The 26,686-nt window shown below is 42.3% G+C and overlaps 3 protein-coding genes across 6 annotated transcripts in view; 1 reads left to right on the top strand and 2 right to left on the bottom strand.

The window, feature by feature from the left end:
- palld (palladin, cytoskeletal associated protein) overlaps positions 1-10,720 on the top strand; it is a 56,606-nt gene extending 45,886 nt beyond the window's left edge. For 2 of the 3 annotated variants that reach the window (XM_073477241.1, XM_073477242.1), the window contains 11 exons: positions 121-265; positions 569-670; positions 1,807-1,848; positions 2,744-2,965; positions 3,401-3,550; positions 3,859-3,947; positions 5,649-5,781; positions 7,343-7,550; positions 7,640-7,805; positions 8,404-8,537; positions 9,044-10,720. In XM_073477241.1, coding sequence (XP_073333342.1) covers positions 121-265; positions 569-670; positions 1,807-1,848; positions 2,744-2,965; positions 3,401-3,550; positions 3,859-3,947; positions 5,649-5,781; positions 7,343-7,550; positions 7,640-7,805; positions 8,404-8,537; positions 9,044-9,204 — 1,552 coding nt within the window. In that variant the 3' untranslated portion in view covers positions 9,205-10,720. The remainder of the gene's footprint in view (positions 1-120; positions 266-568; positions 671-1,806; positions 1,849-2,743; positions 2,966-3,400; positions 3,551-3,858; positions 3,948-5,648; positions 5,782-7,342; positions 7,551-7,639; positions 7,806-8,403; positions 8,538-9,043) is intronic. The other variant, XM_073477243.1, reaches the window with a different exon arrangement.
- A 975-nt stretch (positions 10,721-11,695) lies between these two features.
- On the bottom strand, positions 11,696-15,221 carry cbr4 (carbonyl reductase 4). The gene is made up of 6 exons (XM_073476593.1): positions 15,094-15,221; positions 14,341-14,489; positions 13,872-13,992; positions 13,606-13,742; positions 12,824-12,958; positions 11,696-12,739 (listed from the first exon to the last, which is right to left on the bottom strand). The coding sequence occupies exons 2-6, from the start codon at positions 14,483-14,485 to the stop codon at positions 12,561-12,563; spliced, it is 717 nt and encodes a 238-aa protein (XP_073332694.1). The 5' UTR covers positions 14,486-14,489; positions 15,094-15,221; the 3' UTR covers positions 11,696-12,560.
- A 3,825-nt stretch (positions 15,222-19,046) lies between these two features.
- sh3rf1 (SH3 domain containing ring finger 1) overlaps positions 19,047-26,686 on the bottom strand; it is a 33,462-nt gene continuing 25,822 nt past the window's right edge. For both annotated transcript variants that reach the window (XM_073476536.1, XM_073476537.1), the window contains 6 exons: positions 25,414-25,541; positions 24,495-24,665; positions 23,976-24,259; positions 22,940-23,259; positions 22,089-22,456; positions 19,047-21,978 (listed from right to left, as the gene is read on the bottom strand). In XM_073476536.1, the coding sequence (XP_073332637.1) occupies positions 21,810-21,978; positions 22,089-22,456; positions 22,940-23,259; positions 23,976-24,259; positions 24,495-24,665; positions 25,414-25,541 (1,440 nt within the window). In that variant the 3' untranslated portion in view covers positions 19,047-21,809. The remainder of the gene's footprint in view (positions 21,979-22,088; positions 22,457-22,939; positions 23,260-23,975; positions 24,260-24,494; positions 24,666-25,413; positions 25,542-26,686) is intronic.

Genomic DNA, 26,686 nt, shown 5'->3' with positions numbered 1-26,686 from the left:
GATGTGAGAGAGCCAGAGAGGAACGAGAGGGGCGAGGGGAGTTGTATATTGAGATAACGTGTGTGCGTCACAGAGCAACTTTAATGTTGACAAACGTTTCTGTTTTTTTGCTTCTTTCAGCAAAGCGTTCCCCAGGAAGTCCTCGGTCACCAGGACACCTCGCGCCCCTTCTGACCACGACATCCAAGGATCCAAAGACGCCGTCATCCAGGACTTGGAGAGGAAATTGCGCTTTAAAGAGGAGCGCATAAGCAATGGTCAACAGGTGTGTGTGTGTGTGTGTGTGTGTGTGTGTGTGTGTGTGTTGTATTATTACTCTACTGAAACAACTGTATTTGCAGGCAGTTATGAGTGTGTTCAGTAACACAGTTTTAACAGTTTTTCTTCCCATAAGCGTGTATTTAAACAGGCTGTTGTGCCATGCCCCCTTAAATAAATTCATAATGTTTTCTCCATCCCTCATTAACACAAAGTGTTGATACAGTAGCTAGCTGATGGTGTGTGTATTAGTGTGTTTTCTGCAACTCACACACTAACCCCAGCTGACCCCATTAATCCCTGCTTCCAGAGGTTAACCTATGAGGAGAAGATGGCTCGCAGACTGCTGGGTGCTGACAACGCTGCCACAGTCTTAAACTCACAGGAGACAGAGGAGGAGCCCGTCACACAGGTACGGTGGCTGTTTTTTAAGATCCACACACCTGGAAAGGGGAATCCACACGCATACACACTCACCTGAAATCATACAGGCATGGAAGCGTTCTACCAACATGTCCACACCAGCAGTATTTATTTTGTTTTTAATCCCACTGTTGCATGTAAACGACACTCAATCACAGTTCTATTTTCTGTTTGGTCCTCTGATACGTTGCTGGTGTCATTCCTATCTCATGACTGCTGGCTTTCCTTCATATACTGTTGAATTAGAGAACACCCCCCAGCCCCAGTCCCTGTAAACACTTGAAGAGCGAGTTATGAAAGCGGGGTATAAACACTATAAAGTCCTCCAGAGCCCTCCATAAAAAGCTCTGTTTATGCAAACTGGTGGAAACCAATGTTGCTACAAACATACTGGGGAGTAACACTGTTTGAAGGCTTGTGTAGTCATTAGTCTAAAGTTGTGTGGAAGTCTAGCACCTCCACAAGGTGTTGGTTGTTCATTCACGAATGAACTGGCATTTTTTTGTGTTTGTCGTTTGTGCAAAAGGTCAAATATGTTAATCCTTTATCAGGGTTTATTTCCACCTATTGAGGAAAGTATGAATTCTTATATTTATAATTAGATTATTGTTATTTAAAATTGGGCCACATAATCCACAGCAGTAATGAGGATTAAACCTATTGAGTAAAGTTTTTTCAAGTTATATAGTATACATTAGTATGCAGCAGAGAATGACAGTAGTCAGAGGTGAAAGTGGCTCTGAGTGTCTGCATTAACAGAGAGCAAACACTGATTAGTTAAGTGAGGTCACAATGCAGATGTAGTGAACGTCACAAGAACAAAAAAAAAGTTATGTCCACACTGACGCATGAAATCGAGTTAGCACCGTGCCATCCCAGTGTGATGTAGCCTGTTGGCATGAGGAGTGATCTGATTGGTTGTGGCACCGTAGCACTGCATGACTCTGAACGCAACTATAATCATGTTGTATTTTTATGCTTGAGCATGTGAATTTGAATTATCTGTTTTGAGAGCAGGTAAGATTGAGCACGCGCACACACACACACAGAATAACTGTGTTTCCCTCCCTGTGTGATGCACAGCGACAGAACAACACACAAAAAACTCCCTTTTTCTCTCAACAGGAAGACAGACAGTCATCTGACAGAGAAACTTTCCCTCAAAAGGTTTCTGAAACCTTCATTTCTCTCTGTCACCTTCTGGTTTTTCACTTCACTCTGTGCAACATGTCACCGTGTGTAAACGTGCACACAAAGTCACGCTAAAAGCTTGTTCACTCTGACCAGAGCAGAGCCTGGGAATTAGCTGATAAGGGAACGCATGGCTCACAAAAGGCCCTGTGGCTCCATACCGACTGTGTAGTCCATTCACAGGCAGGTGTGTCTAGTAAACACAACCGAAGAGAGCTGATTGAGCATGTGGACACCTTTTTACAGACTGTTGTTGTTCAATGCAGGTCGTTTGAATCGATTCAGATAATGAAGCATGTTCAAACTTGATTGCAACACAAGTGAGCACGTTAGTTTCACCCAGAATGCACTTTGTTCTGTCTGCAAAGCACGCATCGATGTTACCACATTTAAGATTTCAGTAGCAATTAGGAAAACTGAATATTACTTTGTCAGATTTGAGAATGGAACACGCTGCAGCAGGATAACACCTCAGTAGATCATGATGGGCCACTTCTGTGCTTGCTGGAGTGAGTTTGGGAGGATAAGTGCTGGTTCTGCAGCTGTACCCGAGGCCTGTCATTATCTGTGTGATGTGTCATCAGACCATGCAGCTCTGCAGATGTTCCCTCTGCCTCAGCAGAGCTGCACTGATGAGAGATTGATGAAGGTGGTGGGAGGAAGGAGTGGCTCATCTGGGCAGACTGAATTAGAGAATTGGGAGAAAGTTGGTAGTTTGGGTGACGATGCAGACAGGTTAATGAACGTGTAACAGGTTTTTATTGAAAGCTTTCTGCACGCTGCTTTGCCTCTGCCACGTGATCACACAAACCTAATGTGGTATGTCTGTCTTAGCCTTTCTGTTAATCTCCTCTCCGTCTCTGGTTTGCAGGAGTACAAAGTGTCCAGCTTCGAACAGCGCCTCATCAGCGAGATTGAATTCCGTCTGGAGCGTTCTCCAGTGGAGGAATCAGACGACGACGTGCAGCACGATGAAGACTCTGCCGGCAAGGGGGTGGCACCGTCCTTCGACCAGAAGCTCAAACACTACAAAGTCTTCGAGGGCATGCCGGTCACCTTCTCCTGCAAGGTCATGGGAGACCCCAAACCAAAGGTGGGAGCATGTACTGAGCATGTCATCGCCTGGGATGAGATTATTAATATCAGATAAATGTTGATGATTTTGAAGCATTTGGCTTCCTTGCTTGGGAGTCGCTGATGTGTGATGTTGATGATGGAGGGTGTAGATATTGTACATATGCTTCATGTTGTGATAAGGGGAGGCCCTCGACAAGAACACACACTGGCCTGAGCCAGCTGTCTGGCTCTGTCCATGTTAATGACATGCTGATGACAGGCTTCAGATTGAACTGATGAAATAAAGTAAAAGAAGACGGATAGCAGGGAAAGGGGAAGAGATGAGAACACATTTTTGTGTCAAACTAAAAATGTAAAATTTCATCTGCTCAATTCACAGTTAAAGCAAATGTTTCCTTCTTTTATCAATGTCTATTAAATCATATCATGTCTGTCTTACTTTGTGTCCCAGGTCTACTGGTTCAAAGATGGCAAGCAGATTTCCAAGAGGAGCGAGCACTACAGGATCAGCCGCGATGCTGACGGGACCTGCTCCCTGCACACCGCCGCAGCCTCACTGGATGATGACGGCAACTACACCATCATGGCAGGCAACCCTGAGGTGAGCAGACGGCTGCACAAGATAAAATATAATTGTAAATTCTCTGCACCTTTTCATTAAAAAGAATAAAAAAGCACACACACGTCTGTCTTCAGCCTGAAGAGGAAGAGGGCGTTGAATGAGACAGGAAATCACTAAAGCCCTCGTGAGGGTCAAACGTTCATGTGCTACAGGCTTTCTAACAGCTTTTTCCAGCTCTGACACTCACATTTTATTTCCTCCTCCCGGTCTGACTGCTGCTAGTGATGTGGTGAAGTGTCAACACCTCATAAGCTCCCTCTCTCTCTCTTTCTCTCTGTGTCTCTCAGGGCAGGGTGAGCTGCACCGGCAGGATGATGGTCCAGGCTGTGAACCAGCGAGGCCGCAGCCAACGCTCGGCACCCGGACACATGCGCAGGTGAGGCTTCAATGACTGACAGAGGCAAGGGAGGAAAGACAAACAGGAGTATCTGATCGCCATCTGCGCGACGTCTGTGCTCACTCGCACTTCTTATTCTGACGTAAAATGTTCCAAGAAGCTGCCGTTTACGCAAATGTTTGCTGCGAGCGGAATCACAGTTGTTCCTTTGTTAAACCGTCTGTTCAGGAGAGAAAAGCTCAGTGTTAATGAGAGGGAACACCTGTTTGCTCTGTTCTGTTTTCCATTGCTCTAACTACCCCGTATATACAGTGTGCATTCATGCATTCATCCGAGCCCAGATATCAGGAAGAAAGCACAGAAGATCAGAGACTCTCCTTACAGCACATAAAAAACCCCACCTGTAATCTGTTATCTAGATGAACACTCCCTGAGCTCAGAGATGTTTTGCACGAGAAGAGATCGAGATAACAATCCGTGTCTCCCACTCGCTTTCTTCTGCCTCCCCGGTTGACATGCAGACAGAGCAGTGATGTCACTGTTTTAGGGCAGGGTCACATCTGTGGGTCCTGACCTGCTGTGAAGGGTTGAGGGAGACTCCCATGAGTCAAGAAAGAGCAAGTGGAAGGATGTCAGAACAGGAAATAAGGCCCCAGAAGTTCATATTATGTCTATGAACGAGGGGATATACTGTATGATTCAAGCAGTTAAATTACTTTTTTGCCAATTTTTGTGAAGATAACCAATGAAACTACAAACAATTTGGGCCATAAAAGGAAAGGAATGATTGTTTCATTGTTATTTTACTCTGTCGTCACTGTTTGAATTCGACGTTCCTTGCAGTTTTCCAAGAATAGTAGGACATTTAATTTTTTTAGATATTGTCTGTGAACAAGTGGAAACCTGATTGACTTTTTTAAAAATATATATTTTTCTATAATTTCATATCACATGCACAGTGTCAGTAGTTTTAATCACTTTTTCTGGTAGTTTTCGTCATCCAAACTAGATTTCTCCCTCTGTCAGCTTTGCTGGCGTTCCATGAAGGTGGAAAGAAGTTTCTGTATTAAGACTGAGAGTATTATATTCATTATAGCGTCTTACAATACATTAAAGGGGCAATATGTAATAATTTGAGTTGAATCAGTCAGAAATTTACTAAAAGTTTTGACAGATTGTGAAGAAATAGCAGTTTAGACATTACATTGTCTGTGTATTGCTTTGCAGAGATATCTACTGAAATTAGCATGCTAACCAGCCCTGAATCATTCTGGTCCAAAAATCCAGTGTTAGCAATGTTAACACTAACACTCCCCTGGTCCCAGAGCTCCCAGTATGAATTGCTAGCTGCACCGCTAACTGAGCTTATTTGCTAACAGCAGCTACAGTTAGCGCCAGTTAGCGGTTACTCCGATGATGTGCTGCATGTGAATTTGATAGGTGGGCACATATTGCACACTTTTTCTTAAATGTTTAAATCCAAACAAGCTTCATTATATACAAATTAAAGGTGTTCTCATTCAGGAAAAACACAGAGTCATGCTCCAAAGAGAGTTTTGCATTGTAAACTGTAAGGCTCTGTTCAAATGAAATACTTCTAAAAGCTGGAATTTGTTGATATTCCCTCACAAAATGTGTCTTTCATGATGAAAGTAATAAAAGTGTGTGTTAAAATGGCACCTTTTTGAAATACAAACGAATTCAAAGTAATAAAAATCTGTGTTTGCGTCTCTCTGTCAGACCCAGGTCCAGGTCTAGAGACAGCGGCGATGAGAACGATAACATCCAGGAGCGTCACTTCCGCCCACACTTCCTGCAGGCACCCGGTGACCTCATCGTTCAGGAGGGCCGACTGTGCAGGATGGACTGCAAGGTAAATACACCTCTTATTGCTGAGAACACAACCTGTACCAACATGAGTGTACAGGGTGATGAAAGGGGGAAGGAAGGTCAACGTGTTGCTATGTGGTGGCTGCAACTATTTTCATATAAAACAATTATTTAATGATCAGCATGAAGGGTCTTCTGGCATTGTTTTACTGCTGAAGTTTGTAGTGCTTAAGATTAGCTTTATGCAACTTCTAGGTCTAACAGACTCATAGAAGAAGTCTTTGGAGACAGTACTGCTGACTGAGGGACATTTTTGAAAGTTAAAAGGAGAAAAGACAAATTACAAACCATGTTCTTTGGTCTGGTATGGCATGTCAAGCAATGAACTTTAATGCGAACAAGACTTTTTTTATATACAACCGCAGTTTCAAGGCCTTTTTTGTGGACGAACTATGCCAGAATCTGCTCGCATCAAGTTTAGTGGAATGGGGTCACGGTCTAAATTAGTGGAAGAGTTTAGCAAATAGCCAACCTCTGCTGAAACGTCCTGTTCTTCTCTCCTGTAGGTGAACACAGCATCCAATCCGTGCTGCTGTTCTTTGATAAAGACAAGAAAGAGAGACAGTTGAAAATATCTGAGACTGGAGAGGAAAATGCCCGCACCAAAGAGAATATGTTAATCATAGTAATAGAGAAAGCCATTTCAGATCCGCCCTTTAATTCAGCGTCTGTATTGCTTTCAGGGAGGCTCCTTGTCTGCGCTGCCAAAGAAACATTTCTGTGCGTTCCAGTTTCTGTAGGGAGTGAAAAAACTAGCGGAGATGAGATGTTTCATCACATCCTCGGCGTTATGAATGGCTCAGAGCAGACAGGGAGAACACAGAGGTGTCATTTTTCAGGGATTAAGTGGGATCAGGTTTTCTACAGTCATTTCCCCTGACACCACTCGGGCTTGTTTTTCCGCCTTTATCTTCTTCGTCGTCACCTTGGCTCTTCCTTCCAGCCTGCAGCACTTTTTAGAAACTCTTTGAAAACGGGTTCATGTCATAAAATGAAACAGACCCACAATTAACTCACTATAAAAAGACTGCCTTTTTTTACGCTTGTCAGAAATAAACGTCGTGTCTCCATTCCTTCAGAGCCCTTAATGTCAGGGACATTTATAGCAAATATTTATTTCCAGATCATTTGTGGCTTTCCAAACTTTCCATGCTTAAAAAAGTCCCGACTTCTAAAAGTGTACTGGGCTGCTTCCAGAAGGATTTATCGTTGCTTAGTCTGCTTTCTTTTGTGTTATCAGTGAATGCTGTTGATCCCTGTAATACCAAACATATGCCTACCCGCAGTGGCACATTTACCAGGAGGGCAGGGTTTCTCTGCTCTCTTCTCGCTGCAGTTTATTTCCCATGACAAAAGGCGACCAGGCTCCTCCAGACAAACACAACACAGACAGATTAAGCAAACACTGCTGTTTTCATACTCCCAATAAACACTCCCCGCCCCCACAGAACACATGCAGCTAATATACTCATTTATTCCAGACTTAATTGCAAACAAGCGTTCACACATTCAGTGATTTTTAACGTCTGTTTCACCACCTGTAGGTGAGCGGCCTGCCCACCCCTGACCTCATCTGGCAGCTGAACGGACAGACCATCCGCCCCGACTCCGCTCATAAGATGCTGGTGAGGGAAAACGGCGTGCACTCATTGGTCATCGAGCCCGTCACCAGCCGCGACGCGGGCATCTACACCTGCATCGCCAGCAACCGAGCCGGGCAGAACTCCTTTAACCTGGAGCTCATTGTTGCAGGTAAACAGAAACATGCAAAGTGTGCAGAAGATACATGTTGGCACAGTTTGGATCAAGAAAACACTCAGTAACGTTCTGTTTTTCCACAGCTAAAGAGATGCACAAGGCTCCTTCGTTCGTGGAGAAGCTGCAGAACACAAGTGTGGCGGAGGGTCATCCTGTGCGACTGGAGTGTCGTGTCGCAGGAGTCCCCTACCCACAGATCTTCTGGAAGAGGGAGAATGAGTCATTCACTCACAACACAGACAGAATCAGGTAAATAAAATGTGTCAAATGACAAAATAACACTTTTATATGGACGATAGAATAAGCCCCCGTCCAGTCAAAACAATAGCACACAAAGCTAACGTTGCTGGGTTAGCTGCTGAACAACTCTGTTCAACGACTGTTCAAGCATTGGGAAATTTTAGCAATACTACAAAACTTTCGCAATACATCCGCCTAGCCTCAGGGAAGACTGGTGGGCAGGTACGTAGGTAGACAGGCAGGTAAGCCGTCCAATCATTTGACATAGGCTGAATGAATTGATTGGATTTGCTTATTACGGGCCAACAAAAACCACAGAGTTTTTTTTTTCTTTTCTTTTTTTTGTCCGAGCATTTGTTTTATTGATTGCTGTCCAGATGTCGAGATTTTCCACTAATTTAATGAAAATGCTTCAAAAGCCCTAGCTTTAAACTTTAAAATATTTGCATATTCAAATATTCTGGAAGGCGTAGGTGCCATTTCAAGGATTTTAACAGGGTAATTTTACTTTTTTTTCTGCAAGAAAAGGAGATTTTTCATGTATGCCTTACTGTCTACCTAAAAATGTGAAGGGGATCTTTAAATTTGAGTCAATTTTCTTTCCCAGCATGCACCAGGACAACTGTGGCTACCTGTGCATGATCATCCAGCCGGCCATGAAAGAAGATGCTGGCTGGTACACAGTGTCAGCCAAGAATGAAGCAGGCATCGTCTCCAGCACTGCTCGCCTCGACGTCCACGGTGAGTGTTGACTCTAAAACACACACGCACACACACACACACACACAAACACACACACACACACACACACACACACACATACATGCTGCTCATTAAAGGTCCACTATGTAGTTTTGGGGAAGACATTTTAATGATCAGAGAAAGATTTTCATGGACTGATTTTTTTTTTTATACTTAAACAAACTAAATAAACAAACTCTCTTCGTTTTCATAACTAAATAAACTGAAAAAACAAACTGACCTTAAAGGAAAACACAACTTGTTTTACTTTGTTTATATTTGGCGGACCCTGCCACCTTTCCAGCTTCAGTGTTCTGGGGACCTTATTTTCCTCTGAGAGCAGCTTGTTTATTCAGTTATGGAAAAGATAAATATTTCTGAGTTTGTGTTATTACCTCATTAATATTGTAAATTTCTTCTCCAAAGATACACAGTGCCCCTTTAAATCAAGCATTTCTTATATGGATTTTTCTTTAAATTAAACTCTCCCTCTGCTTCGTCCTCAGCTCAGTGGCAGCAGCCCAACCTCCCCAAGCCCAAGAAGGTGCGTCCCTCCACCAGCCGCTACGCTGCACTGACAGAGAGAGGGCTGGACGTGAAGGCAGCCTTCTTCCCCGACTCCAGCCCACTGCAGCCCGGCGGCCTGGTGGAAAGTGATGACCTGTAGACACCACAGGGAGGATTGCGATGTCAAAAAAACCCCTGAAAGCTGCCCGTATACCCCCTGTCCACCTGAGGGACTCTATCATTGAACTGCAGATACAGAACTAAAGGGTCGGTGGGCAGAGTGAGCGGGTGCAGCCGTGGTTTTCATATGTTTTTATAGTCTGACACAATCCATTATATCACAGAATCCATTCAAGTTGTTGCCCCATGCTTCATTTTATCAACTGGACCTGGAATGATTGAAGTGTTTACCACGAGGAAAGACTGCTCATAAATACGCTCTCTCATGTTTCATGAACTGTATGACTGTTGACTCTGTTTTGCATCTTTTTAAGTGCCTCTCATGTCTGTAAAGATTAAAAAAACAGGTTTAAAAATGAAACATAGAATTACTATGCATGTTCAAGTGGTGCCATTTGAATTACACAGACTAATACTGCATCTATACGTAGCACTGCACCGACTTTGTGTAGAAGTGGGACAGAAAAGAGACTGAGTGACTCAAAGCATCGTAGCTTTGACGAAGGAGATCACAGACTTAATTATGTGGGCTTGTGTAGCAAAGTGCTGATATCTACAGGTTGTAGTCGGAGCATCATACAGTCTCAGTAATGTCAGGTAGAGTAGCTTACAGATATTGGAAAAAGGCCGGGCCTTACAAACAGTATGTTTAGTGTTTTTTTAGCAAAAGAAATGAGGTTTGGGAAAGAGGAACGCTCACACATGGGTGATTTGATTGTTTGTGGGTGCAGCAGAACTTAAAGAAGGTTGGATCGAACAGACACAGGAAGGGACAGCGACGGAAACAGGCAGGTTTTTTGTAACAGACATGTTTAATGTGGTAAGTAAACACTTGATAGAGGGATGTGAAGATGACAGAAAACTTTGGTGGGTCATTTTTGAGATTTTTTTTTTTCTTCTTCTTTGATGGTTTATTTTAAAACGTGTGAATTGAAATGCTCTCACTCCAGAGAGGGTGCTGTGAAAGGTTTCAGTATTTGTCACACACGTCACAGATTGTCCATTTTATTTTTGTATGAAAAAAAAAAAAGACTCCCCCGCCCCAACAATCTTTACGTAAATTATATCAGCAGCCTTTTGTTCACCGATGAATCAACCTTCTCTGTATCATGACGTTTTATAAATATATTTACTGCCTTAAAACACTTTCAGGCTCAATACAAACACAACTTCTTTGCATGTTATTTTTGGACACGGTGCCAAACATCTTTTTTTCCAGGATGTATAAAAACACAACTTTTCACTCTGAATTCAAGGGTAGAAAACACTCCAGGCTGGTGAAAAGTGAAAGGCAAGGTATATTTATATCTACTATTTTCGTCACCTCTGTAACTCTATACAAAGTGGACATCTTTCTCTGTGTCTGTTCAGAGCTTGCATCGGCTGACAGTTAACTGTGTTTGCACATTTCTATGCCAATCAATGCCTGTATATGGATTGTTCTCCTGATATTATTTTAGGTTATGAAAGTTAATAAAAATCAAACTCATAAGAGACAGCGTGAGATGTTTTTATAGACTGGCAGACTCCTTCCAAAACAGTATGAGGACGCCAAAAAACACATCAGTCACAGTGGAAATACCACTCCTGCTAAAGAGCACTGATCTGAGTTTAATGTCTCAAAGGAGACATATTATGCTCATTTCCAGGATCGTAATTTTATTTTGGGTAACTACTAGAACAGGTTTACATGCTTTAGTGTTCAAAAAACACATCAGTTTTCTCATACTGCTGCAGCACCCCCTCTGTTTGAAACACTGTTTTAGCTCCTGTCTCTTTAAGGTCCTCCTCCCTAATACCCAGTCTGCTCTGATTGGTCAGCTCACACACGCCTGAGCCAGCACCTCTCACTATGGCTCTGTCATGTTTTCAGTTTCCAATGATCTTAAGTTCTACTGTGAATATAGGCATAAATTACGCAAATGTTTCACACAGTGACGTGGTGTGATGTCACAAAGTCACCAAATTAAAAGGCGGGGACTTCTGACGAGGCGTTTCAGGAGCAGTGTTTTCTGTGGGAGAGAGGAGCTTCTGTTGGTGTGGACTCAGAACAGATTGCATGTAATTGGGATTACGTAATCAAACATAAAAAACAATTATCTGTACAGATTACATTTGGTAAAAAAAAAAAATTGTTAATTGTTCAAAGATTTTTGATTATATTTTTGATTGTCTTTAAAATATGGCAATTTTTGAGAAATGAAACTTTTTCATGGCAATGCTCTAAAACCCATGTTACTATTTTTATATGGTTGATTTTAATTAGGCCATGAATTCACTTTTTTTTTGTATTACAATGTGTTATGTCACTATTTTTTTTAAATGCCATGTAATTTGTATTCACTAGCTGACTACATTTAAAGTAATCTGACCCAAACCTGAAAATACAAGATTGAGGATACAAGTGCACATAACACAGAAAGAGGACAATCAAAGTTGCTCATTTAAAGTCACAGTTATGACACTTAACAGATGGTAACAGCATGTTTTAATGACAGCAAAGCAGCATTTCATATCTCATCACTGGGCATTACAGCCACCTCCAACCTCATCCATCCACACTTCAGGTCCAGAGCTGTAACCAGACACTCAAAACATTCCCCGAGCTAAAAATACCCCCCTCCCACCTCCACCACTACCTCTAATTTCCTCCAGCTGCGGCCTAACATGCCTGGCCCCTCAACAGGCCCCTCCAGAGGTGGGCTCAGGGGGCCGCTGGTGGAGGGGAAACATGTGCTGCTGGCTGCGAGGGGGTCTCCCGGGGGAGGTGGAGGAACAAAACACGAGCGGGAGCTTTGCAGTCATGGAAAAAAAAGACCAAGAGAGTTCAATCTACTGATCAAATTTAGGAGCTCGGGGCACGGAGGTCCGGACTGGGCCAGACACTCTGGAGTCAGCAGCGTTAGTCATGAGTGATTGTCATACACACACACACACACACACACACATCAGGTCACGCATAATGTGGCTGGACAGGGTGACTCAGCAAAAAGACGGACTAGGACAGTGATCTTCTGAAACATGTGGGTTTGTGTGTCCCATGTCAACAAGTAACCGGTTTTTTTCACAGCTTGTGCAAAGATTTAGTTTACTCTTTGCAAGAAATTCGATAAGAAAACAGCTGATAAAAAATACTGTCCATCCAATTTCACACTCAACTACATTCAGCTTCAGCCATGAAGCCTTTTAAAGTGTAAATATCCTTTTTTTTTTTTTTATCAGTTTGATGCTCCTCACAGAGAGCTCACTGTCCCTTCTTGTTTTCGAGCCAAGACAACTTCCAAGGAAAAGCAGCACGAGGCTTTCCCCTGCCTCACTGTCATAAGGCCCCATTCCCTACATGGCCAGCTGCAGTCCTCCATCCACCACCAGCACCTGTCCCGTAATGTAGGGAGACTCCAAAAGGAAGAGCGCAGCCTGGGCGACCTCCTCCGGCTCGCCAAACCTCCCCAGTGGGATGGATCGCACCCCCTCCTCCTCCTTCAGCCCTGCGGTCATGTCGGTGCGGATGAAACCTGGAAGCAAGAGAGGGAAAATAAGGTGACAGGAAAACAAAGGTCCAGAGCAGGTGCTGAGAGAAAAGGTGAGTGGGAGCGTACCTGGAGCCAGCAGGTTCACTCTGATATTGCGTGAAGCGACTTCTTTTGCCAAAGAGCGTGTGAAGCCTTCTAGACCGGCTTTACTGGCACTATAGACACACTGACCAGCGTTTCCTTTCAGGCCCACAACAGAACCTACAGACAACAGACAAACAATAAGTCTTAGTATGACAGAAATCTTTCACAATAAAACACGATAGGAGAACAATTAATTGCCGCCGTTATGCTTAAAGGACGATAAAAGTGTTTTAGCCCAAATAATATACAAATCACAGTGTTTCTGTGATGATGTTCCCAAATGTCTTGTGTTTTCCACAAACCAAAGATATTCAGTTGACATTAACAAGGGAGTAAAGAAATCAGAAAATATTCACATTTTAAAAAGCTGAACATGTTTGACTCTGGTTTTAGTGTATCTCAGTATCTCTCTCTTTAGAGAGTAAAAATAAAATCACATTCATTATTGGTCATCCTGGTTTGATTTACTTACAACCCGTTGTGTTTATTCAATGATGTTTGGCTTTCGACTTGTAGTCAACACCTCTGATTTAAGTTACATACCCATGTGACAATAACGTAACAAACAAAATAAATCTTAAAACTTATCCCCATTCAACATCTAAACATGCATGGTAGGGTTATTGCAAAAAAAGTAATATGATATTTGTAGTTAACAGGTCAAAAATCTGAAGACAGAGGCAATGATGTACACTGCCACCTAGTGAGCTAACTGAAAACATAACACTAATCATCAAGACAATTGGACCCAGATCCATCAGTACCTATATTAACAATGGCAGCTTCCTGTGTGTGCAGCATGCTGCGCAGTGCTGCCCTGCAGGTCAGCATGGTGCCCAGCAGGTTGGTGTGAAGCAGAGCCACCATGTCCTCCGGCTTGGTCCTCAGTAACAGAGCATCTCTGAACAAACACACACACAGGACAAGATTATACTGTCGGACAGTGTTTATGACAGCATTCTGTGTACAAAAACGCCCCTATATATTTTTGTTAATACAGCAAGGAGTCAGCAGAGGAGCTCCTGCTCACCTGTTGATGCCAGCTGCGTTCACGAGATAAGAAATGTTTCCACAGGTCTTCTGGATCGTCTCAAAGGTTTTCTGCACCTCCGCCTCTTTAGAGACATCACAGCTGAGAGCCACGTGGTCAGCTGGAAGGCAGACACAGAAAGGCTGTGAGTATATTAATGCTTAAAAGGACTGTTTAGAGGTATTGTAGGTCTACATTTCCTTTATTTTATAGCACAAGTTAGATTAACAGGAGGCTTGGGGCAGGCAGTCAGCATCGTATTTCATCAACATTTTCACCATTTATTCAATTTTTTCTGGCTTCTGTAAGAAAATCATTTGTGGCAGGATCAACTGAGCTGTAGAAAAATAAGTATCTGCAACATAGCTCAGATTTCATGCTGTTTGCACTGCTGAAGAAACAAGAAAAACACCAACAAAACAAACAGTACCTGGCTAAAAGAGTGACTGACCCAGACCAATCACCATACCTCCATGTAGAGATGCCACAGTGGCGCGGGCAGCATCTTGGCTCCTGGAGACGACAGCCAGCCTGCAGCCTCTCTGTGCCAGCAGGCGGGACACAGCCCTCCCAATGCCCCTGGAGCCTCCACACACCACAGCCAGCCTGGACATGACACTGCGGAGGAGACGGACACATCAGCACACCACATAGAGCCTATTATGATACACTGTACTGAACACTACAACACAAATTAAAATGTTTGTATATGACAAAGACAATGTAGCTAATAACTGTAGCTAACGAGTACATGAAAAACAAGTATATACCGCACAAACAGGGCTAACGTAGCTGCCATTGAGGACACTGAGGTCATGTCCTCTGTATTTTTTCTGGGTCTTTAGATCGATAGATCGATCGATTGAAAATGCTCTGGATGGATGGATGGATGGATGGGTGGGGGGCATGATCTCAGTATTTCTAAAATCCTGGCTACGGCCCTTCAAATAACTATAAGGCAATAAAGAAAATACTACGTTATAAAGTCACAATATTTTAGAACTGAAATAAGATTTATTAAATGCATTGAAGGCCCTCTAATGTCAACACATGCTAACACGATACCTGAACTTGGCTGTTATTAAGAGAGTCAACAGCAAAACAAGCTAAATATGACAGCGAGACATTTGAGGGTTATTTTGGTGTTTGTTAACATTAACTGTTTTCCAGCCCGATAACTACGTTTGAATAATAACGTTTATCAAAGTTTGGTATAACCTACCTTATTTTCGACAGTTGGGACACAACTTGTCTCTGTTTAAATAAGTTTGCTGACTGAAACAGGGGTGGATATCAGAGGAGCGGGGCTCATGGACGCCGCCATGTTTGTTTTCGTCTTTGTTGTTGCGCAGCTCGTCGTGAGCCGGAAGATGGCGCCGCGGACCCGCAGCACACAGCACACAGAGAAGAAGAAGAAGAAGAAGAAGAAGAAGAAGAAGAAGAAGAAGAAGAAGAAGAAGAAGAAGAAGAAGAAGAAGAAGAAGAAGAAGAAAAGAAACAAATATGGCCAATTTTGACTTAAATTTATTAAACTTATTTTCTTTGCTTAAACACTTTATAATAACCATCATTAATAAATGGTAAATTTATAGTTTATTAGTTAAGTGACAATTAAATGGTTCATAAAACATTTATTAAGCAGCTGTAAAGGTTAACAACATCAGTTGCAACTCTCTAATGGTGATCCAACTGATGTTTATGATGAACTACACAGTATTTGTTAAGTATTATGAACATCAGTTGCAACTTTCCAATAAAGAACTGCTAATAAATAGTTTATAAAGCATTTAATAGCTTAATATTAAAATAACTATTAACCAAAGTGTGATTAACTATAAATTTGCCATTTTTTATGATGTATAATTGTTTGTTTTAATGATATGACCGATATAGAAGTATAAAGAAACAGAAACAAGAATACTCAAGTAAAGTATAAATACCTAAAAACTGTACATAAATAGTCTTTTAGTAAATTTCATGAGTGACTTTCCTCCACTGTTTGTCTCAAGTTTCAAAGCAGCCAAAGTATAAGTTCAGATTTATCCACAATTTGACATTGTGTCAAGGAAAGTTCACTATACATTTAAATCATCCAGTGAATTTAAGAGGCCAGTAACACATATACACATTATTTCCTTGTATAGGTGGTGTGTATATTTAACAATTTGGAAAAGGAAGCAAAGACTAACGAGCTACTAGAACTGCAAAGGTCATGGGTATACAGAAAAATCTGAATTTATATTACTGCTGTTGGAAGTACATGCAGTGCCTTATTGCCTTTGCTGGCATCATTATACTCCTAGAATGTCTTTTCAATATGGTGTGCTAACATCTTCTCCATATTTATGTAAAAAAAAATACTCTCATTTCACATGAGTAATTACAGTTTCTCTGAGTTAACTTTTGGAAGATGAGTTATTTATACTGACAGTCCAGAGCGCCCTGCCCACTGAATATAGCCCAATGATTATTAATTGCATTCATTCATTCTCCTCTGTGATTTATGTGTCATTGTTCCCCACGGAAACATATTTCACCAAGCAAAGCCAAACCGTCACTGGTGTCCGCTGGGTGGCCTTGGCCTCCACCTGGACGCTCCATCAGACCAAGACACCCTCTGCAGGATTGATCGGCTGAGGTTAAATCACATTCACAACCTGTGCCTGAGTGGACCTGTGACACTGACCCGTGCAGCATCTATTACATCCACGCTGCAGCAGAAAAACACAAGCGCTGTTTGCAGTGTTGGTGGTGTTGTTGGTGTTTCATTATTCGTTCCAAATGTTATTACTCTACAGCACAGTGTTCATTAATAAACTGTGTCTGTGTGTCAGAGAGAGAAATAGAGCTTGATTTGTATTCAGATCACCCTCCTGAACACCAACATTATTCCCCTCTTTCACACTTTGGTGATCTGATGATACTTGCCAACTGAGCTGTGTTTTGCTCTCTCACACATACACGCAAACATTCAGACACACTAACACGCAAGATATGTGTGCTTGAGCGTGACCCAGAGTGCATTTGCACATATTCACTGTTCAGAACTGAGCCTCGGTTTAGACCTGCATGACAAACACCCTAATGTTTCTTGGTGATTTTTCTGGAACTACTTTCTTTGATTTTGTGGGCGTTATTTTGAATGAAGGCACTTTTTAAAAACTCATTATTATTATAATAATTAAGCCATCTAAAATCCTGTCATCTATTTGAAATTCGAACGTTCGTTGGCTTCACAAAGAGATTTCACGATGACTAACACAAGCTGAACTCAACTCATGGGAGCCAAATACCTGCTCTCTAGTACATTAAAGCTTTTGAAAAGGTACTTGAACGACACTCCTTTCACTAAATGGCTTGAACTTGCTGACACACCTCAAGGCTTAACTTTATCAAGACATTCTCGACCTTGAGACTCAATTCCTGAGCTCTTAACAGCCCTGGCAGCTATGAATATTGACTTTTGCCTACACTGTGTACACATAGCTTTTTCCTACATTTACTTACGTGCAAGTCATTCAAAGATCCCCTTAAGTTATCAGTAGCTCTGTAGGTGCTTCTGGCATTAATCGATAGGAGTTTGAACACACACAATTATTTATTTATTTTTCTCGCCTACATTTTTTAATGCAAAAATAAGCCTGCAGATGCCCTGTAACTGCCACGTTTAGCTGGGAAATACAGTGGGTCCACTTATTTATTCTTACACGGTCCAAATTCAAATTAGACAACAATATCACTGAAAATCAAAACTTAACACATGTTGTGTGCTTTATTTCCTTATTTACACGAACCTTAAATAGTCACAAACAAGTGCTTAGGTGGGAAAAAAAAGCCTTTTCAAAGAACAAAATGCATAAAACAACATTAACTTCTATAATTTCCAAGTTCAGCGCTTTAAAAACTGTAATAAACTATGTATTACCAGATTTGAAATAGCATTGGCTACATTCATCAATCATCCGGCGGCTCAGGAGAGAGGAAAAACAAGAACGAGTTGGTAACTCGTCTAGAGGATCACTCGTTGGCTGTTGTAGGCTCTAGGGCGGGCAAAGAAGCTCATATCTGCTCAATGACCTGTCAATCAAACAGCTGCCATCTCAGGATCCCAGGAATGTATGTATGTAATGATGTATGGCATAAAAATACACTTAAATTGAGGCTTGCTTAGCTGTGTTTGTACGCTGAGCTTTAACCTGGTCATTCCACAACTCACTGTTCTGTCACACAGCGAAGATCCTTCATCAAATGAAGCATTAGTAAGTCATCTACAAGAGTGAAAGCATTGATATTATATCAGTTTCATGATATGAGACTATATAGTGTCTTAAATTTTGATAATTGTTACATGGTGATGTGGAATGAGTGTTGTCTTTTCCAGATTTTAAAGGCTGCATTAAAATTAAAGTGACGAAATTTTTGGAACTTACCAGACTGTTGTGACTGATTGTCACAATATTGATATCAGGGTATTTGGTCTAAAATATAATATTTGCTTTTCTTGTCCAGTCCTAGCATTTATGAAGTGCTTTTGAAAATATCTGAAAATATTGAGCTTTATAATGTGTATTGAGATATAGTAATATTTTAGGTCCATGTAACCCAGCCCTATGAAAAAGTGGTCTATATATACTCTTTGCTCAGTATAATGTTCATACAACTCATTTCCATGGTAACCCATCGTCTGTGTGCTGCACAATGACCTCTCCGGGCGCTTGTCAGTTCCTGTCAGTGTCTCCCAGCTGAGCACACTGGGAAGGCTCACCTCTCCCTCCAACACTCCACTCTGCTGTGAGTCAACGCAGAAGCTCCTCTGCAGCAAGGACCATTTATTTCCTGGAGACATTAATGACTGCGCGTACTGTGACTTACCCCAAATACGTTTAATTAGGAACAACTGTCCTTTTACTGTTTGTTCATTGTGCGTGTTTTACTTTCTGTCAGTCTCAGAACCTGTTCATCTTAGGTCGTACAAGCTTTGTGACAGGGAAAAGGAGCGGGGCGAGGACACCAGCACTCAGTCCTGTCAACAGTGGTCTATGTCTTTGGTGGTTCTGCTGGCTGGACAGTTCTGCCACTGCGAGCAAGTGGACAACGTGACAGAAAGTCACGGGAGCAAACAGATTCAGAGAACACTGCATTACTGTCATGAAACACCAACATAGCCTGAGGAAATTATGGAAACCATTAGCTTTTATTGTTATATAGATTTTTACAAAATGTGCTATTCCCTCAAATACTTCAGAACGTTTTTTCACATAATAGACTTGTGCGAAATAAGTTGATTTCAGTTTCACCATTTTCAGACATACAACAGACTAACTATAGACAAAAAAAAAAAAAAAAAAAATCAAGTAAGTCACCTTGGCATGAGGAAAATCTGTTAAGTTGAATCAAGCAAACGTTCGTTGCCATGTGTTCCAATAAATGAAAATATAGTTTAATAACTCTTGTAAGAAATGCTTCATGTTTTGAGATCTGTGCAGCCTATGCATGAACGAGAAGTCAGTATGATTAGAAATGTTAGAATAGTGCATAAATGTGTGTTGGAGTAAGTCTGATGTGTATATTAAAGGCTTACCAGTGAAATGAAAAGACACTCGAGAGGAAGAGTTTAGCATAGAGCCTGAGGTTGGTGTGGTGATTGCCAAGACAACAATGCCAACATATCAGATTAATTCTAAATAAGTACCAATTCAGAAAGACAAAATAAAAAGGCCCTAACAGTGATTTGTACCATCCTTTTCCACGCTCTCTTCGAATTTCAAACAAACTACAATATATTCCAGCAGTCAGTTACACAGTGGTCCCCCTCAATTAACAACAAAAATAATAAAACAAAAAAGACACACTTGAAACTATGGGTCAGATTCAGTCAGTAAATTCGTTCTCAAAGCCAGATTTGGCACGATTCAGTGATTGCCTCAACCTTAAAGTGTTTAAATACCCCCCTTAGACCTCATAAGACTTGCTGTAGATCAGATGAATAAGACACATTACATTAAATGTTGTGGGCTCCACTGAAGCAGCATGGATCCATCTATAATGTTAGCTTTACTCTGGAGAACTTCATTCATTTATCCAATGTATTTTCTCCAACAGACTTCATTCTCTTAAGTATTCATTCAAAATCTGCCTATTCTTGAAAGGGGCACTATGTAGTTTTGGAGAAGAAGTTCAAATTCATAATTTTAACATTTACAATATTAATAAGGTAATGATACAAACTCAGAAATGTTTATTATTTCCATAACTGACTAAACAAGCTGTTCTCAGGGGGAAATAAGGTCCCCTGAACACTGTTTGAAGCCTGAAAGGTGGCAGGGTCCGCCACATATAAACAAAGTAAAACAGTATGAAATTGTGTTGTCCTTTAAAGTCAGTTTGTTTATTCAGTCATGAAAAATGAAGAGTTTGTGTATTTTGTTTGTATAGGCAAAACAATGAAAAAAAATCAATGAAGATCTTTCTCTTCTGATTAAAATTTCTTCTCCAAAACTACTTAGTGCACCTTTAATGTTTCAATGTTCAAGCACCAAAACTATGACCGAAACCCCTCAAATCACAAAAAAATCATAGTCATTTAAGTCAATGCAACACTTTTTGTAGCCAATACAACATTTTGTAGAGATGTAATGTACAACAAAACCCAACCAGAAAAAAAAACATCAAGGGGATCAAAGTGATTGATTTCAATAAAACCTTGTCTTATCTTACACTACACATCTCTTCCTGTAGAGTAAGAAACAATGATATGTTACTTTAGGCAAACATTCTGTGCTTTAGCTAGCTGTGTTTTTATTGCCACAAGTCACATTAGGAATGAGTTATACTGTAGAAAAAAAAACTGAGCGTGTGCCTTCCTGCGTGTTCAGGTTACTCTATACGAGCAGCAGGTGTCAGCCTCCGTGGAATTCATAAAGAAACATAAATACACGCTGAAAAGTATCCGTTGTGCACTGTTACTGAAATGTTACTGTCACTCTGGTGAAGTAGAGCTACGTCTGGGTTTTGGGGATAGGAGTGAAGCTACTCTGGTCAGTAAATACAAAGAAGGTACAAAGTAAGCAATATTTAACTGCAACGTCTATCTTGGAGTGTGTTTTCCGCATATTAAAAAGGCAAACAGTCCTGCAACACGTCTATCACCACTTTTGCTAATCACAAGCAAATATTCTATCGCTGCGGGTAACAGTCCTCAGCACTTCAGCCACACCAGGAGCCAAAACTCGAGCCCTGTGAAGGACCCAGAGAGATATTTTATGATGTGCAATGTTCACGTGGCTGTGAACTGTAGCTAGAGTGCTCGAATGTGCAATAAGGGCAGATTACGTAATGCCTTTAGATCTGCAGAAGTGTCCTTTCTCCTACTCTACAGCACAAGTGATGATGATACTGCTCATTTGTTCTGGTCTGCCACATCTGATTTATCTCCTCCTATCTGCTGACGGCCTGAACCAACAGTAAAACTTTAATCAGCAGTCAGAGGAATGTAGAACTGATGTGGGGAAGATGTGGCATAAGGCTTGTGCCAGCTTAACCTCTTGATGTGTTGCACTACAAAAAGGCCAATCTATGAAATAAGTTAAAATGTGTAATATATCTATATCGACAGCTCATATTGGTTGTTTTAGGACTAATCATCTTTGTGTCCTTATGTACAATAAAGTGAGGAACAGTACAAGGCACACATTTAACAGCTGAATTGTTACAAAGATATAAATAACCAACAAAAAGGAAAAAGTTCATGAGTAGTGTGCTCTCCTCTAACTCTGTCCACTGTGCTTTCAATGACGACATGTTCTTCTGTTCTACTCTGCAGCTCGCTCTCATGTGCCACCGGTGTTCTTTTTTCAGTGACTTGAGCCACTCTGTGTCAAGGTTCGTACTGTGACACTGTAGCGAGGTTTGTGGCGGTCACGGTGTCCACCATGTGTATTAGATGCTGTCTACAAAGCTGCCGGGGAACAATCCGGTCCTGCCGTTCCTCTGCAGCGTGCCTTTGAACCAGCCGTCCTCCCTCTTCCTGTGAACAAACACAATGTCGCCCTCCTTAAGTTCCAGCTCGGCCTCGCTCTGGGGAGGATATGACACCACCACCCTGTACCTGGGGAGGACAGCCAGAGGCACAGTCAGTGATTGATACACACCGCAACAATGACAACCGATAGCTGTAATGTTACACACTCTTTGAAGGGATCATAAACAAAGCCGTACCTCTCACATATGATGGGGCGTGCGTCATGTTGTTGAGATAAGAGAGAGGAGCACGGCTGACGAGGAGGAGGAGCGATAGGTGCGCATCCATCAAGAGGGCTGCTCTTCCGATGTGATGACTCCAGGGCTGTGGAAGTGGAGGAGGAGGTGGAGGATGATGAAGAGGCAGAGGCGACAGCAGCAGCAGCAGTTTCAGGCTCAAGGCAGCCGACAGAGCCAGAGGGAGGGGAGGTGTCGGGGCCCACTGCGCCGTGTAGCAGCTCTCCAGCAGCAGCCTGTTCTGCCTCAAGGGTAGGAGACGAGGGCGGTGAAGGACGCGACTTCTTCTTATTGGAGGACAACAGCTTCAGAAGACTTTTCTTTTCTCTCTGCAGCAACAACAGCAAGATTTTTGTGTTTTTGTTAGAGAACTGAAACATTTCCAGAGGCTCTAAGGCACAAGTACTTTGCACAAACCAGGTGTACTCTAGTGTCTGGAACTGGCTGATTCTTTATCACTGACGCACACACAGTGATTTCTATTCTAAGCACAGACAGCTTTTAAACTGCAGTTTATAGATGTGAAACATCATGGCCACTGTGCGTTTGTGAAAAGAACAAATGACAGAAAGACGGGATCAAACTGTGCATGATAATAACCTCTCCTTCTTGATTACTGAATCCTGTCAGCATGATTAGCATCCTTACAAATGTCATTAAGAATCTCAGACATTCCGAATCACTACAAGGCATTTCAATCATCTGACAAATTAGTCAAAAGATACAAGAACGGAAGATAAATTCTCCGCAGTCATCAAACATAGCAACAGCAACAAATAGTAAGTTACAACGTATTCAAATATTTATCCAACCTTGATGTCTTTGTCCATTCTGCAAGCCAGAGCCGTGCTGTTAGCTGCAGGAATGAGAGCAGAGTTGTTCACTGGGCCTACAGGCACAGTGAGGATGGGTACAGGTCTCAAAGCATCACTGTCCAAGGACGCAGCGCTGACGTTGGGTGGGGTCAGAGAGGCGGCGGCGCAGCCCATTGCCACTCCAGCCCGGGTGCAGCCTTGTGCAGGACTGTTGGAAGGCTGCGGGCACACTGTGAGGTGTGGGAGATAGGTGACAGGTGTGGCAGACTGGATTGGTGTCACTGCTGCTGTGGGCCGGTCCTGACTGTGACATGCAGCTGCAAATGGGCGATAGAACAATATTACACATATAAAAAGGTGTTGTTGATAACACTCAGCCTCTAAATGAGGCATTCTATCTCCCTCCTTGCATTGCATTCATGTTACAACGTAACCGTCACAACCTCCGCAAAATGGCTATCATATGGTATCATAATCTGATCCATTTGGTCCAATAAAATTTGGAAAGTCTAGAAGAGCTGCACAATCAAATCATTTTATCCCTATTCAAGTTAGCCGGGTGCTAAACCAGAAGTTAGGCAGTCTCTAGTGCGCTAGCTAATATTAATGTCGATAACGCAAATGTCGCTAACGCTTTCAAGCATAAGTCGGAGCAGTAGTGTATGCTGGGCGCTAACTGTAGGTAGAAATGAGCCATTTTTACATTTTTCTACCATAAACTGGCTACTACCAAGACTGATTAAACACAGATGCCACATGACACTAACGGCATTAAACTATTAGCTTCTAACAGTTTAACGCTGTTGGAAGTGAGAACCAATTGTCAGAATTCTTACAGGGATGAACAAAACAATCATTTGGACCAGAAAAACATTTTTAAATTATTGATTATTCACAATCATAATATTTTTTTAAAGAAAAGAGATCTTCTACAAGCTCTGTAAAAGCATTTTTTTTTTAAAATCAATATGAAGTTAAGATAAAACTGCTTTCATACAACAATTCATATCCATTGTCCTGACAGTAAATTTACCTGTCCTGACCGCATTTCGAGCCTGATTCACAGTCATCTGGGAGCTGACGTGCAGAGGGACTTTTGGCTGTTGACCCGTGGCTGTTTGAGCTGCTGTGACCACAGCTGCAGGCTGGGAGTTGGCAGGTACAGCGCTGGAGCACACGGTGAGGGGTTTGTTGAAGTCAGGACCTGAAACAATGGCCCCAAGGGGAGCAGATGATGGGCTGACGATGGTGATGCCTCTGCCAGCCTGAGTGCACAGACTCATGGGCACTTTAGACTGTGTGCTCCCAGGGGCCGTCCTGAGGGGAGAGGACAGGAATATGAGTTAGACCAATAGGAAGCTTTCATACCTCATAAAGTTTATTTTTCATTCTTCTAAAAAGGTGCAATCATAATTCTGATTTATTTTTATCAATATCAATAATTATTATTAACTTATGGCTATGCATCTTATACAAATAGATGTGAAACCAGGCCTGTGAGAGTACGGTATGCTGACAGTAACAAATGACTGTTCGTGAAGTGATGACTGACCTGCTGACTGGGCTCATGTAGTTCCCAGGAAAGACTCCAATCTTGCCAGTGTGCATGGAGGTGCCCTTGAACCAGCCATCCTGACAGCGTTCCAGCACCAGAAACATCTCTCCCTTCCTCAGTTCGAGCTCATCCTCCTTACGGGGAGTATAAGGGAACATAGCCACATAGCTGGATAAAGAACAAACAGTAAACAAAGAAGAGGAATTTAACAAACAAATACAAAACACACAAATGCCAACATAGAGCTAACATGGAGGATTTTCGTCCTCATGGAAATGAAAGCTGTTTAATATTTTGTACAATTTCCATTTGTTGTGGATTTATTCCGCTGCTTTGCTGTACATCTGTCATCATCTCCTCTGAGACCCTCCAGTTGGGACTGTGGCCTCTGACCCAGAGAAAATCAGCACTGGAGGACAAAACAATTTGCGGGTCATCTCTCTACAGCAGAAAACAAGCCTGGAATGGAGTCTCAGCTGGGATGTTTTCAGTCTGATTTCAGCGTTGTCGGGGGGGGGGGAGGGAACATGGATGCCTCAGAGTCTGACATGCACGCACAGGCAGACGGCAAGAGGAGCAGGCATGAGTGCATCTAATTCTCATCAGGTGTGTGGTGTCTTGGAGGAGTAATGAGGGTAAAGGTGAGGAGGTCAGAAGTCAGAGGATCTCCAATGGGACCCGGGAGACTGTCATCCACAGGTTTTGACCCCTTCACCTGTGCACATGCTCACACTTTGCGGCCTCACACTGACAGCTGAAGGGGGGGGGGGGGTCGCAGACAGACGAAGACTTCCCCCTCTGAACAGAGCAGTAGCATTAAAGCCCTGGGCCATTGGTGCTGCAAACCGCTTCTGACATTTCACTGCACATTTAAGAAGACTGCATATTTTTGTGTGGGACTGTTTTTATAACTCACACTGTGGGTCTTTGTCTCCCACTTTGGTCGCTTATGCTGGGGGAGGGTCTCTGTCCAGCAGCCAATGAGTATGCTGCGCCGTCGACGGAGGACTGTGGGGGAGGAGGTGGGGGCGGTGGGAGAGCATCCTGTAAAAGACAGAGAATCATATTAGCAATGAGATAGGATCAACATCTAATTACACTTTTACCACAACTCATCGTTGTATTTCCTCTCAGTGTCAAACAGAAAGACAAAAACAAGTAACAAAAGCCTTAAAAAACAGAGTGTGTGTGTGTTACGTAAGTTGAAAAACCAGTTTGTTTATGAGGGAAAAAGAATGAGAGATCATCTGTCATCTGGGATATTCCCTCCGGTTTGCCGACACTGAGGGAGAGCCTGGTTTGGCAGCCATTGCAGCCTTGTCCCCGACTTCCCCCTTGCAACTGAGAATTTCCTATTCTGCTTGTTTGTTTGTTGCTAGGAGACCACATAGCTATAATCCATTGCAGCGTTTAATTGGGACCATATGAATCGAAAAACATGTCTGCAGACACACTTCAGAGCAACCCTCAAACCAAGCATGAGTGGATTCATCTTGACTCACATGTTTTCCCTTGTTGATGGTCTGTAATGTCATAAGAGACTCAAGCTTTTGACTCGAGGCTAATGATCTCAGCATGCTTTCAGGAGAGAGGAACATTTCCTCTCTTTTGTGTGCTACTAGATTACCGGATTAAAATTAATTCACCAGCCTGTTATGACAACATGAAGCACACAAAAACAACATAAAACTACACACATTTTTAGAAAGTGTGAAAAACTAAAAAGAGACGACTCCTACACCTCGGAGCAAGATCAGTCCTCCAGAGCTCAACACCGCCAGCTCTGAGCAGCGGAGTAATAGCTTCCATGACACAATGGTGGAGCGGAGTGGCACTCAGACAGCCCTGTGGTATGTGTACGGCCTGTGTGTGTGTGTTTCGATGTGCGTTTCGGTTCACTGCTGACGCTTGAGCTGAGATAATTAGGTTGCCTGCGGGCTAGAGAAATCATCTGTACAAAAACATCATGTAGTGTTCCCAAGTGAAGCGGAGAGCTCAACCTTTTGTGTACACATTCCTGCTCATTCAAAAACTCCACATGCCAGAGCATACACACAGACAGACAGGAAGTATGCCTGCTGTTTTGTGTGGGCTGAAGGGATTTCTTGACACTTTTAGTTGGACTGATTTTTGAATGTCTGCAGAAACAAGTTAATTTCTGCTAAAAAAAACTCCTCCATGTTGCTATC

This window comes from Pagrus major, chromosome 11 (genome assembly GCF_040436345.1).
Source record: "Pagrus major chromosome 11, Pma_NU_1.0".
NCBI lineage: Eukaryota > Metazoa > Chordata > Actinopteri > Spariformes > Sparidae > Pagrus > Pagrus major.
The sequence above is the reverse complement of the archived record's forward strand: the minus strand, read 5'-3'. Positions and strand labels throughout refer to the sequence as shown.